This window comes from Doryrhamphus excisus, chromosome 16 (assembly GCF_030265055.1).
Source record: "Doryrhamphus excisus isolate RoL2022-K1 chromosome 16, RoL_Dexc_1.0, whole genome shotgun sequence".
Taxonomy (NCBI): domain Eukaryota; kingdom Metazoa; phylum Chordata; class Actinopteri; order Syngnathiformes; family Syngnathidae; genus Doryrhamphus; species Doryrhamphus excisus.
Genome location: NC_080481.1, coordinates 10,221,821 through 10,233,888, shown reverse-complemented (window position 1 = coordinate 10,233,888; position 12,068 = coordinate 10,221,821). Strand labels below are relative to the sequence as shown.

The 12,068-nt window shown below is 40.5% G+C and overlaps 2 protein-coding genes across 6 annotated transcripts in view; one reads left to right on the top strand and one right to left on the bottom strand.

The window, feature by feature from the left end:
* LOC131104811 (gamma-aminobutyric acid receptor subunit gamma-3-like) overlaps positions 1-12,068 on the bottom strand; it is a 53,735-nt gene that overhangs the window by 15,210 nt on the left and 26,457 nt on the right. For all 4 annotated transcript variants that reach the window (XM_058052361.1, XM_058052360.1, XM_058052359.1 and 1 more), the window contains 3 exons: positions 3,355-3,446; positions 3,097-3,228; positions 2,028-2,110 (listed from right to left, as the gene is read on the bottom strand). In XM_058052361.1, the coding sequence (XP_057908344.1) occupies positions 2,028-2,110; positions 3,097-3,228; positions 3,355-3,446 (307 nt within the window). The remainder of the gene's footprint in view (positions 1-2,027; positions 2,111-3,096; positions 3,229-3,354; positions 3,447-12,068) is intronic.
* cfap221 (cilia and flagella associated protein 221) overlaps positions 1-12,068 on the top strand; it is a 62,671-nt gene that overhangs the window by 47,799 nt on the left and 2,804 nt on the right. The window contains exon 25 of one of the 2 annotated variants that reach the window (XM_058052348.1): positions 7,554-7,585. The exons of the other annotated variant lie outside the window; for it this stretch is intronic. The gene's annotated coding sequence lies outside the window, so the exon portion shown is untranslated. Of the gene's footprint in view, positions 1-7,553; positions 7,586-12,068 lie in introns of those variants that run through there. 2 annotated transcript variants of the gene reach the window in all.

Here is a 12,068-nt window from a genome sequence, read left to right as displayed (position 1 = left end):
TCCATTTCCTGTCGCTTTTGAGATACAGTTACCATCAAAATGATTGAAGAGAAATCACATTTGTTTTCATTCATTCATTCATTTTCTACCGCTTATCGTCACGAGGGTCGCGGGGGTGCTGGAGCCTATCCCAGCTGTCTTCGGGCGAGAGGCGGGGTACACACTGGACCGGTCGCCAGCCAAGCACAGAGCACATATAGACAAACAACCATTCACACTCACATTCATACCTATGGACAATTTGGAGTCGCCAATTAACCTAGGATGTTTTTGGAATGTGGGAGGAAACCGGAGTAACGGGGAGAACATGCAAACTCCACACAGAGATGGCCGATGGGGGAATTGAACCCTGGTCTCCTAGCCGTGCCACCGCGTACTATGTCATTCTACAAAATAAGGCTCCATGGGGCTAATGAAAGTTTCAATTGCTAGCACTTTCATAAAGAAGGTGAGAAACACTATTGAGCTGTGAGACCACTCGACCGCCGTGCCGCCCATTTGTTTTCAATAGATGCTTTATCATACAATAAAACAATCAGAATTCATGATAAGGATTGAACAAATTTTGAGGTCTGACGTGATGGCGGCGTCACACCACCTACAATATGTGGGTATTGTCTGTAGGAGGGTATTGTCTGTCCCCACCGCCCCGCCCCCGCCTCAGTGTAGAGTCAGCCCCGGTTGGCATCATACTTTCAACTGCCGTCAGGTTGAGATCCCATTATTGTGACGTCTCAGATGTGATGGGACAATTAATATAAAAACGTCCATACTGGTTCAGGCGCTTACATTAAATAGTGGTAGCTGTCATTGTTTTTGCCACTGAAATGTGCACTCTGAAAAATCTGCCTGTGAGGTTTTGGTGACGTGTCTGTACCGTCCGGCTGTCAGCCAATTTACCATTACGCAGGCTGCACTTCGCCTGCCCCGCTGAATAGACTATGTTTTTGTCACAAAATTGTCACTGCGCCAAGGTGAAAATGAGAACTCCTCCCCTGGTGCCTCACCACGCCCATCTCGGCGCAGTCCAGTCTACCAAATTGGCTGCGCGCAGTTGTGAAGTGGACCAAATTACCACTGCGTGGGCTGGGCATGCTCACAGTTCCAGTAATATCCTGTTCCAGTGACTTCTGTGTATTGTCTAAGCTACAATACATCTATATTGCTGGAGGTTTAGGAGTTTGCGACTTGTAATCATTGCTCAAAGCCATTTTTTTGTGTATACGCACACACCGTCTACTGCATGTTGTTTCGTTTTTTATTTTAAAGAAGAGCTCTTTTGGGCTATAAAAGGAATCTCATGGCAGTTCTACATGAGCTTCTCTCCAAATGCAATTTCCGTTCTTTAATTACAAGGAGATCTTACTCTGATTTAAAAATCCAGTACAGGCGCAGTTATGAATTTGATATGTAAGAGAAGATGGTGAAGTGAGGATAAGCGGTATAGAAAATGGATGGATGGAGAAGATGGACAACTATGCAGGTTTAACGATTTAACTATTTCAATCTCCTTATGGAGAAATGAGTCATAACATCATAATTATACCTGGATAATAGTTCTTTTTTACATTAAATTTGCCCGAGGTCAGTATTCTGAACTCATAATGAGTTATCATCTTTCAATTGAAGCACCTGCTGCGTACATTCAGATACAAACAGCACAGGTGGTCTCGCCTCAAGTGGTTGCTTGAAATTAATTTCGTCCTATTTGATTTGGTGCTGATGGACAGCCTCCTTAGCCACACACCTAAATAAACAGTTGTGCAAGGCTCCAGCTCCTGGCTCATTATTACTGTCGGTTATGGATTTGGAGATGGAGCAGCTGTGCTCTTCGTCCTGGCGCTCAGCATCGTCATCTGCATCTTTTGATCCCACACTATTGTGTACGCAAGAACCGTTTGTGCCCTCCAAGGTTCTCCCAGCCAATCACATGTAAATGAATGAAATGCCCCTTAATGAGGGGGGGCGGCATTTAGGCTACAGACGCTTTTAGTTCGTGTTCTGGGTTTGTAACTGTCAGCACTCACAACTGGAGAAGACGAGTGGACACGAGTGCTCGTCCATTGGGAAATTATGGAGCTGCAGCTGACATTCAGCGTTGATGGTCATCCTGGAGAGGCAGACAGACAAAAACACAAAGACACATGATGATTCTCCAGAATCACTTCTTTTTCTCTGTGTCATTTGTCAATAGCTCTGACATTACTCACTCCATGCAAAATAACGATGTGCGTTATCTTCTGCACAAAAGCGCCACCTCAATCAAAGCAAGCAGTGCCTCCCACTAAATGTTTCTGTGGTACCTGCACATCGCTGGCATTCCAATGTGCACATTTAACATCTGCCTGTGCGAAATGTGCCAAAAACTCCAATTTAAACCCAGGTGTGGAACTGAGGTGGGAAGAGCAAGCACCTCAATGCAGTGAGGTGTTAAAATGGGACATTTTAGTAAATGTGCTAATTAGCATCAAAAGTAAACTGTGATGCAGACAAAGTTGACACAATAATAATAATGATAATAATGATAATTTTGGAAAGCTATTACAAGTCGCCTCAGAGTACACAGTAAGTCGGAAGGTTTGGGTTTCTACCGCCATCCTCAACACCTTGTGCTTCAAAAAACACATCATTTTTTGGGGTCTCATCAAAATTCAATTCTCAGTCCCACTGAACTTTGCGCTTCCATAATAGTTGATGTGCTCGTGATGAGTGTCAGCAATTTGCAATTGCTAGACGTGTGAGCAGAATAAGAACAGAGGGGAGGAAGCCACCTGCTCCGAGCGTGTCGAGCACCAGTTCTGCACATTTCGGGATATTTTCCAGCATAAAAGCAAAAATTCAGAAATAAGTGTCTGAGGGGAAAAAGTGTGCGTTGGATTGTAGTCTTCATTAGGCTGAGCAGAACAGACCTCGACAAACATCCATTCACACGGGTGTTTGCAATAGCGTCTTTAAAAACCATGATATTAGTATTATTGGACTCCATTATCATCCAACATCCATGTTCAAAATCTCGAACATTTCATTGATGAAAAAAAAAAACAAAGTCAGACGCACACTGAGCGTCTCAAGTTTCACTTCTAAAGCCGCTTTCACCTCAGCGTGTATAGGATTTTTCCGTTGTTGCGGATGCGTAGTAGCTGATTGGGAGTCGTTATCCAGTGAGAGTCAGCTGTCTTGGAATTCCTAAAAATGGTGTCAGGCAGCCAGATTAAACCCACCATATTGCTGGCAGAAAGAGAGGGAAAGAGGAGTCATTAAGCACTAGCATCAATAAGCACTACTCAATGTATGTATATCTATATACTATTTACTACTGTGATGATGCAAGGACAAAAAATATATATATTGTACCTGTTGAGGGTGAGAATCCGCATGCTGCTGCTGTTATAGCGCAGACGTGTGTCCACCCAAGTCTGTGCGAAGATGATATCGATCTGGTACTCCTGCGGGACACCAAAGTAGAAATGAACTGGTGACCCTTTCAAAAAGAAAAGGCTATAAATGATGGCTCTGATTTAACATGGATGGACATGCCTGCTGTCATTCATTCATTCATTCGGTGTGTGTTGCGTATTTGGCAATTTCGGGGAGACACCAAGGCGTTCCCAGATTAACTGTGTGGCATGATTCGCGGGTACTAGGTCCATCCCGGGGCCTGATCCCAAGATACTTGAACTCCTCCATCTAGTACAAGACCTGACCCTCAACCCAAAAGTTGCAATCTACCCTTTTCCAGCTGAGGTGTGGCGGGGTGAACGTTCACTGTAACCAAACAGGTTCGACTTACTGCTGGCAATGCAAAATAGTTTCCTGCTGTGGATGCACGGCCGAATAGCACATATTCCAGACACTGCAAGGGACACGGTTGATTTCCTTCTCTAAGTCCACAGAGCACGTGGGCCAGTTGAGCAAACTCCCATGGAGCCTCCAGTACCCTTGCAAGGTTCGCCTAATGATTGTACTGTTCTGTTTTTCGTTCCCAGGGATTGTGAGGAGTGTGATTTCATAAAATATGACACACTATTTCATCCCGGGAGAGATGCAACACTCATGTAGCACAGCTGTTTGTATGTTTATGTTCAACATATATAATGTGCCAATGTGGGCAAAATATGTCACACACACAATACAGTAATAGCTTCCACAAATGTGATAATTTAGCCCTTATATGATAGGATGTTTAAAATACAATGTTAAGGTTACCGTATGCAGTACCATGTTCATGTTTAGTACTTGTACTTTATCAAGAATGAAGTACCACATAGACCGGTAATTACTCTCCATTAAAGCAATGACTTCAAGTGTAATTGGCTTTGTATTCAGGTTGAGGACGCTCAGAGATTGTTCTTACATAATCTGGAGGACCTCTATCAAATGTAAAAAAAAAAAAAGATGAAGCTTGTTTACGAGTCAGACCAGGACATTTTAGGCCATTTGTGTTTAATGATGGCCTGTGGTTTTGACCTGAATACATACTGATAATACTGATATTCTCACATGTTGGCACACACTTCCTGACTATTACCACCTGACCTTCACACCATCCTCACAGATGTCCAACCAATGACCTCAGCAGATGATCATTAAAAAAGCACCGCAGCTATACCACCGCCAAGCTGCCACTGCTGACCGGCTGCACCGATCAACTGCAAAAGGGATTTTCTTTATCCACTAAACAATTTAAAGAGGAAATCCGAATAAGACAAGGTATTGCAGCAAGTGAATTATTCATAAGACTTATGCAAAACAATCAAACTCAGCGCTGGGCCTTATCTGACTGAAATTAGCAAGGGAAGCTGACAAAAATTCCCTCGAGGATGCATTTAGAAGTAAACGAGAAAAAGAAAGGTGACGGAAACTAAGGTGTTGAAGGGAGTCCATTACTCATGGCTCGGAGACAATGAGGCAAAGACCGATGTGGTGGCAGGATGACAAAAGGTGACTCCTGTTGTGTATTCTCTGCTGGGAAATTAAACAGAAAGCAGTAAGTTTATTATGTGGGACATGAATATTTAAAATATTCAGAATGTGAGCAACTATTTCCCTCCTGTCCCTGACAAAATGCTTATACAGCTTGAAAAATGAACAGGCGAGACAGGAGATATGTAAAAAAAAAAACAAAAAAAAACACACACCTCAAAATCTAATTGAATAAAAAAAGACCAATTTTAACGGGAGTGTGGCTAAAGTTATGGTAATATAGCATAAAGTTTTGTACTACACATTGGACGGTTAGATGTTGGACCAGAGTCAGCATGAGTGGCCCTTGGTGGCAAGCTAGACTGGATCAGGACCGTATTCGGTGTGATGCTGGCCTAATATGTAGATTAGTTTACATGCTCAAAGCAGGAAGATGGCTTAATACAGGACTGAAACCAACACTTATTTTCTGAGCAGATTAATCTGAAACATGGTGTTTCGATTAATCGAGCTAGACGGACCAAATCAATATGAACCAAACAGAAACAGTTAATGGTTTGATCCGCAACATACCAGAAAAAAAACGAAAAAGCCATTGTTTTCCAAAGTCAAAGCAGATGTGTGAATATTTTGTTTTGCCTAAAACACAAAGATAATACGTCTGCTTTCACGGATGACTAAGTAAATTCAATGTTGACATCGGATGAGAATTACATTTTTTAATTAAAAAAAAAACAATGAACAGTTGGAGATCAGTTGGATAATCGATTAATCATCCATTCATCAATTAATTGCTGCAGCGCTAGCGGAACACAATGCTTGCAGTACTTTTGAAAGTTAGTACGCTTGAATGAAGCTATTATTTTAACCTATGTTGATGCCGGCCACCAGGGGGCAATCCTTCATTTTCTTAGCAAACTAAATCCCTAATGAGTCATTTTTAAACATCTAAATTGTAATTCCCTGCCAGCAAACAGTGACAATAGATTTGCTGGTGCTAAGATAAGTGAAAGCCCTCTTTGGGGATGCAAATACTATTCCGATAATAAATCTATTATTAAAGCAAAAGGATGTTGACAGCAAAGTGCGTGTGACTGGAATTAATTAATTTGACTTGAACTGCAAGGGGGAAAAATAGCTTTCTCCTTAGCCAACCTCATCATGTTTGCAAGGAGATGGCTCAAATCCTCTGCAATTAGTTTACTGCTCAATTGCAGTTTTCCACCTCACTGCACAAAAAACATGTTTTCAGTCTTTTCTACTTTTTTTTATTTATTTATTTGCAGAAAACTTGACTGACATCCTTTCTCAGACCGCGCTGCGCTTTGCCTGAGAGTTTGAGCTGTCATTCAAAGACAAAGACTCCCATGGAGCCATGGTAGCGTGCCAATGATATGTTTCATCATCCGATCCCTCCTCCAATTAGCAGATGTGCAGAGATTAAAATGAACAAATAAGCAGCAATTTGTAAACTTGATGTTGATGAGAAGTAATTTCTCTGCCTCTGTATCTGAGGTTTTGTCATTGTAGTTGGTAAATGCGTTATAAAAATATAACTTGCTGCACAAATAGATTTTCTATTTTAATTTGATGCTATTTTGTTCATATTTCAACTAAAATTGGAGAAAAAAATACCCTGGAGGTAGCAGGTGCAACGGTTACACACATTTTCAACACACCCTTAAACAAAGAAACATACCCGCCACCCCCCGAGTGCCTGCACAGTCATCCTGTTATTACATCAGTGCAGACGCCTGTTGCTCAGCTGTCTGTCAAGCTTCATTCCTCATAAAATCATAACATATGTGCCTACGAGGACATATCCCGATGTTTTATCATTGAATCGTTCTACTCCACATGTCACTCAGGTGTCCCACGCTATCATCCCGAAAGGACGAAGGGCTAGCCTGAGTCTATGTGTGTGTGTGTGTGCATGCATGCTTCCTTTTTTGTCCAATTTTTTTCGCCTCCTTCCCTCAACCCATGTCTCCATGGCGACGGAGGCTCATGTCTGTGCCATGTGAATCTTTCTGAACATCCTCATGACCATACAATTTATGGTTGATAAAAAGTGACTGATAACTGCTATCCTGTCTTCGATGGTCATTTTGCTATCCATCCTTGCTTTTGGTTTATCCTCAAGTGAAAGATTTTTCACCCGTCTGACTTGAGAGGATAAAGGATTTGGCCTTCAGCCACTGAAAAGTAATACCAGCTGACTTTGGCTGCCCCATTTCCTTAAGGCAAATAAAATACCGACTGGATAGTACTAAATTGGTAAATAGTGATACGCTGGGGAACATTATCTTTTTCACTGGTGCAGAAGCACAAATAACACAATTTTATTAAACTCAAGCAGTAACTCACATGTGCACTCGTACATATAAACACAGTGCCATCATGAAGCCTATATCTCCCTGGGGGGTATGGAACTGATGTCCATTTTTGACAACTTTGCTTCCCATTTTGAACTTCAGCATTGTCCTGTAGAAAAAGCAAGTCACTACAACACAAGCGAGGGTCTTAAGTCATGAGGGATGCCCCCCTGCAACATCTCCACATAGCCAGCTGCTTTTTGACGCCCCTGCACAACCCGAAGCTCCATTGTTCCATTGATCGTTCTTCCCCAGATCATGATGCCCCCCGTCCCCCTCCACTGTGCTGTTTGGAAAACATCTCAAGTGGGATCTCCTTGTCCTGCCAGTAACATTGGAAGCCTTCAGGACAGTCAAGTTTTTTTTTTCCTCAACAGAATACAACTTTCTTCCACCTTTCAGTGTCCCATGTTTGGTGAGCTTGTGCAAATTCCAAAACAGCAATTTTGTGGCTTTCATATATTCATTCATTTTCTACCGCTTTTTCCTCACAAGGGTCATGGGGGTGCTGGAGCCTATCCCAGCTGTCTTCGGGCGAGAGGCGGGGGTACACCCCGGACTGGTCGCCAGCCAATCACAGGGCACATATAAACAACCATTCACACTCACATTCATACATATGGCCAATTAACCTAGCATGTTTTTGGAATGTGGGAGGAAACCGGAGTATCCGGAAAAAACCCACACATGCACGGGGAGAACATGCAAACTCCACACAGAGATGGCCGAGGGTGGAATTGAACCCTGGTCTCCTAGCTGTGAGGTCTGCGCGCTAATCACTCGACTGCCGTGCCGCCCCACTTTCATATATCATTATTCATATCCATATATCAATATGAATATAAATTATTCCTGGCAATTGAGCGCATACACTCCTTTATATAAACTTCTATTCCACCATACTACAGTTCTGTGTAGTTGGGGGAGGAATACTTTATTGGCCTATATCTTCTCGGTAGTCACCTTCTTCAAATCCACGCCTGATTTTTAATAAGATTCATACATTATTCGCTGTTAAATTATGCAAAATGTTGTTTCCGTATAAGCAATTGGAAAAAATGGAACATAAAATGTTACTACAAGAATGCATGCTATACACTACGTTTTAATACCATTATATTTATTTATTATATTTATTTCCTGAATATCATTACCTTTCCTATAAGGTTCAATTATCTCACAGTGAGGCATGTGTCTGTCTGTCTAAAATGGTTCCTCGGCCTATAAAGGGTGACCTGACCTGAAAGCCCACTTCCCCACCCTCATCCCGCCGATCAGTCAGTCAATCTGCACCCTCCAACATGTAGAGATAGATATCAAGTGATCTGTCAAACCAAAAAATTACCACGCCAGACCCAAATTGGCCACTTTGTACTAAAAGTGCAACATGATACATCCATAATTGATATCTAGCTCCAACTCAATCTAGCATTACTCCATGCTCCATCACATTTTCTAATTTAGAAGTACTAGATGTTATCCAAACTCATCACCACAGGCAACAAGGTATGGATTCTCTGCTTCTACAACATCGACACGTTGGAATGTGTTCAAATTTTGAGGTCACTTTCACCAGCAAAAAGGTCCTTTGTTGCCTGTTCTGGTCTGGTTCGCATTCACACAGGCTTTCGTTGCACTAAACAAGCACTGAAAAGCGTGAAGCGATAGGGATTGACAGGCTGCTCGCTGAGCAGATGGTTTTTAACAACACATTCGACACATCGTGTACGTCGCTGCTCGTGACGATCTCGGTGGTGTGATGTGGCTGAACGCTCTTTTTGGAGCACGTGCACATATGACGCGCAAGGCACGCTGGCACAAAAAAAGGCTGTACATTTATTTTTGAGCACATATCTTCAAAATAAATGCTATAAATGTTATGTTATTTGGAAGTAGCAGAAAGGACCTTTATGCACAAATACAAACAGAGGCTGTAGACATTGACAGGGTGAATGAAAATACATTTCTAGGTGTTATAGCTGGAAATATCATATGAAAAATAATAACAGGAAGTGGCAGAAATACTTGCTAAATTCATTCTGGAATAAAATTCATTCACTATTTCACTGTTTATTTTGAGATCACACACATTCACTGTGTGGAAATATGGATAATTTATAATTGAGTATTGGGGCCAAATTGAACAAAAATAAATATCTTGGACTTTCAAGAATAACGTCGTAAATGCACAACTTAATTCTCGTAAAAAAATTTTTAAAACATTTTTAGTATGACACAAAAGTCATACATTTCTGAAAAAAGTTGCACAGTAACAATAATAGGACTTGTGAGGGTTTGTTTGTGATGTGTAGTATTATACTGTTGCCATGTGTTGCGTTGTCTTCTAAGTGAATTGAATATGAGGGTATGCATTGTATTGCATATGATGTTAGCATGTTTTGTGTCGCTTATGTTGCCTTTCATGTGTACCGAGTATGTTGGTATGTCAGGTGGTGATGACGAAGTGTGTTTTAAGGACTATATCAGCTGCATGAAATTCTGTATGAATAATGTAAAGTGCACACAACCTCGACAGTACAAGAGGGAAGAAACTTGTTCTTGATATTGGGATGAGACATTTTGTTTGTGCGTCTGCAAATGGAAAGACAAAGAAGAGGCTGAGGAGCCTCATTCCATGAGACGGACTAATAGGGGTGCCTTTGTCACTGCTCTCTGTGTGAGAAATTAAAATGTTTGGGACTTCCTTTTCTCATTTTGTGTGCAACCATTGATGTCACTACCTTGAGAATACCCACACAAGCACAAACTCCACACAGAGGGCTCAGGGATGAGAATCAAACCCAGGACCTGGTGGCCACATGGACACATGAAGGAAACATGAAGGAAACATGAAGGCAACATGAAGGAAACATTAAGGAAAATATGATGGAAACATGACGGAAACTTGATGGAAACATGATGGAAAATATGATGGAAACATGACGGAAACATGAATGACACATGAAGTAAAATATGATGAAAACATGATGGAAACTTGATGGAAACATGAACGAAACATGATGGAAACATGAAGGAAAATATGACAGAAACATGACGGAAACATGATGGAAACATGAAGGAAAATATGATGGAAACATGATGGAAACATGAACGAAACATGACGAAAACATGAATGAAACATGATGGAAACATGAAGGAAAATATTATGGAAACATGACGGAAATATGATGAAAACATGAACGAAACATGATGGAAACATGAAGGAAAATATGACGGAAACATGATGGAAACTTGATGGAAACATGAAGGAAAATATGACAGAAACATGAAGGAAACTTTATGGAAACATGATGGAAACTTGATGGAAATATGATGGAAACATGAAGGAAACTTGATGGAAAATTGATGGAAACATGATGGAAACCTGATGGAAACATGAAGGAAACATGATGGAAACATGAAAGAAACATGATGTAAACATGAAGAAAAATATGACGGAAACATGAAGGAAACTTGATGGAAAATATGATGGAAACATGACGGAAACATGAATGACACATGAAGTAAAATATGATGGAAACATGAACGAAACATGATGGAAACATGAAGGAAAATATGATGGAAACATGATGGAAACATGAACGAAACATGACGAAAACATGAATGAAACATGATGGAAACATGAAGGAAAATATTATGGAAACATGACGGAAATATGATGAAAACATGAACGAAACATGATGGAAACATGAAGGAAAATATGACGGAAACATGATGGAAACTTGATGGAAACATGAAGGAAAATATGACGGAAACATGAAGGAAACTTTATGGAAACATGATGGAAACTTGATGGAAATATGATGGAAACATGAAGGAAACATGATGGAAACATGAAGGAAACTTGATGGAAAATTGATGGAAACATGATGGAAACTTGATGGAAACATGAAGGAAACATGAACGAAACATGATGGAAACATGAAGGAAAATATGATGGAAACATGATGGAAACATGAAAGAAACATGACGAAAACATGAATGAAACATGATGGAAACATGAAGGAAAATATTATGGAAACATGACGGAAATATGATGAAAACATGAACGAAACATGATGGAAACATGAAGGAAAATATGACGGAAACATGATGGAAACTTGATGGAAACATGAAGGAAAATATGACGGAAACATGAAGGAAACTTTATGGAAACATGATGGAAATATGATGGAAACATGAAGGAAACATGATGGAAACATGAAGGAAACTTGATGGAAAATTGATGGAAACATGATGGAAACTTGATGGAAACATGAAGGAAACATGATGGAAACATGAAAGAAACATGATGTAAACATGAAGAAAAATATGACGGAAACATGAAGGAAACTTGATGGAAAATATGATGGAAACATGACGGAAACATGAATGACACATGAAGTAAAATATGATGGAAACATGAACGAAACATGATGGAAACATGAAGGAAAATATGATGGAAACATGAACGAAACATGACGAAAACATGAATGAAACATGATGGAAACATGAAGGAAAATATTATGGAAACATGACGGAAATATGATGAAAACATGAACGAAACATGATGGAAACATGAAGGAAAATATGACGGAAACATGATGGAAACTTGATGGAAACATGAAGGAAAATATGACGGAAACATGAAGGAAACTTTATGGAAACATGATGGAAACTTGATGGAAATATGATGGAAACATGAAGGAAACATGATGGAAACATGAAGGAAACTTGATGGAAAATTGATGGAAACATGATGGAAACTTG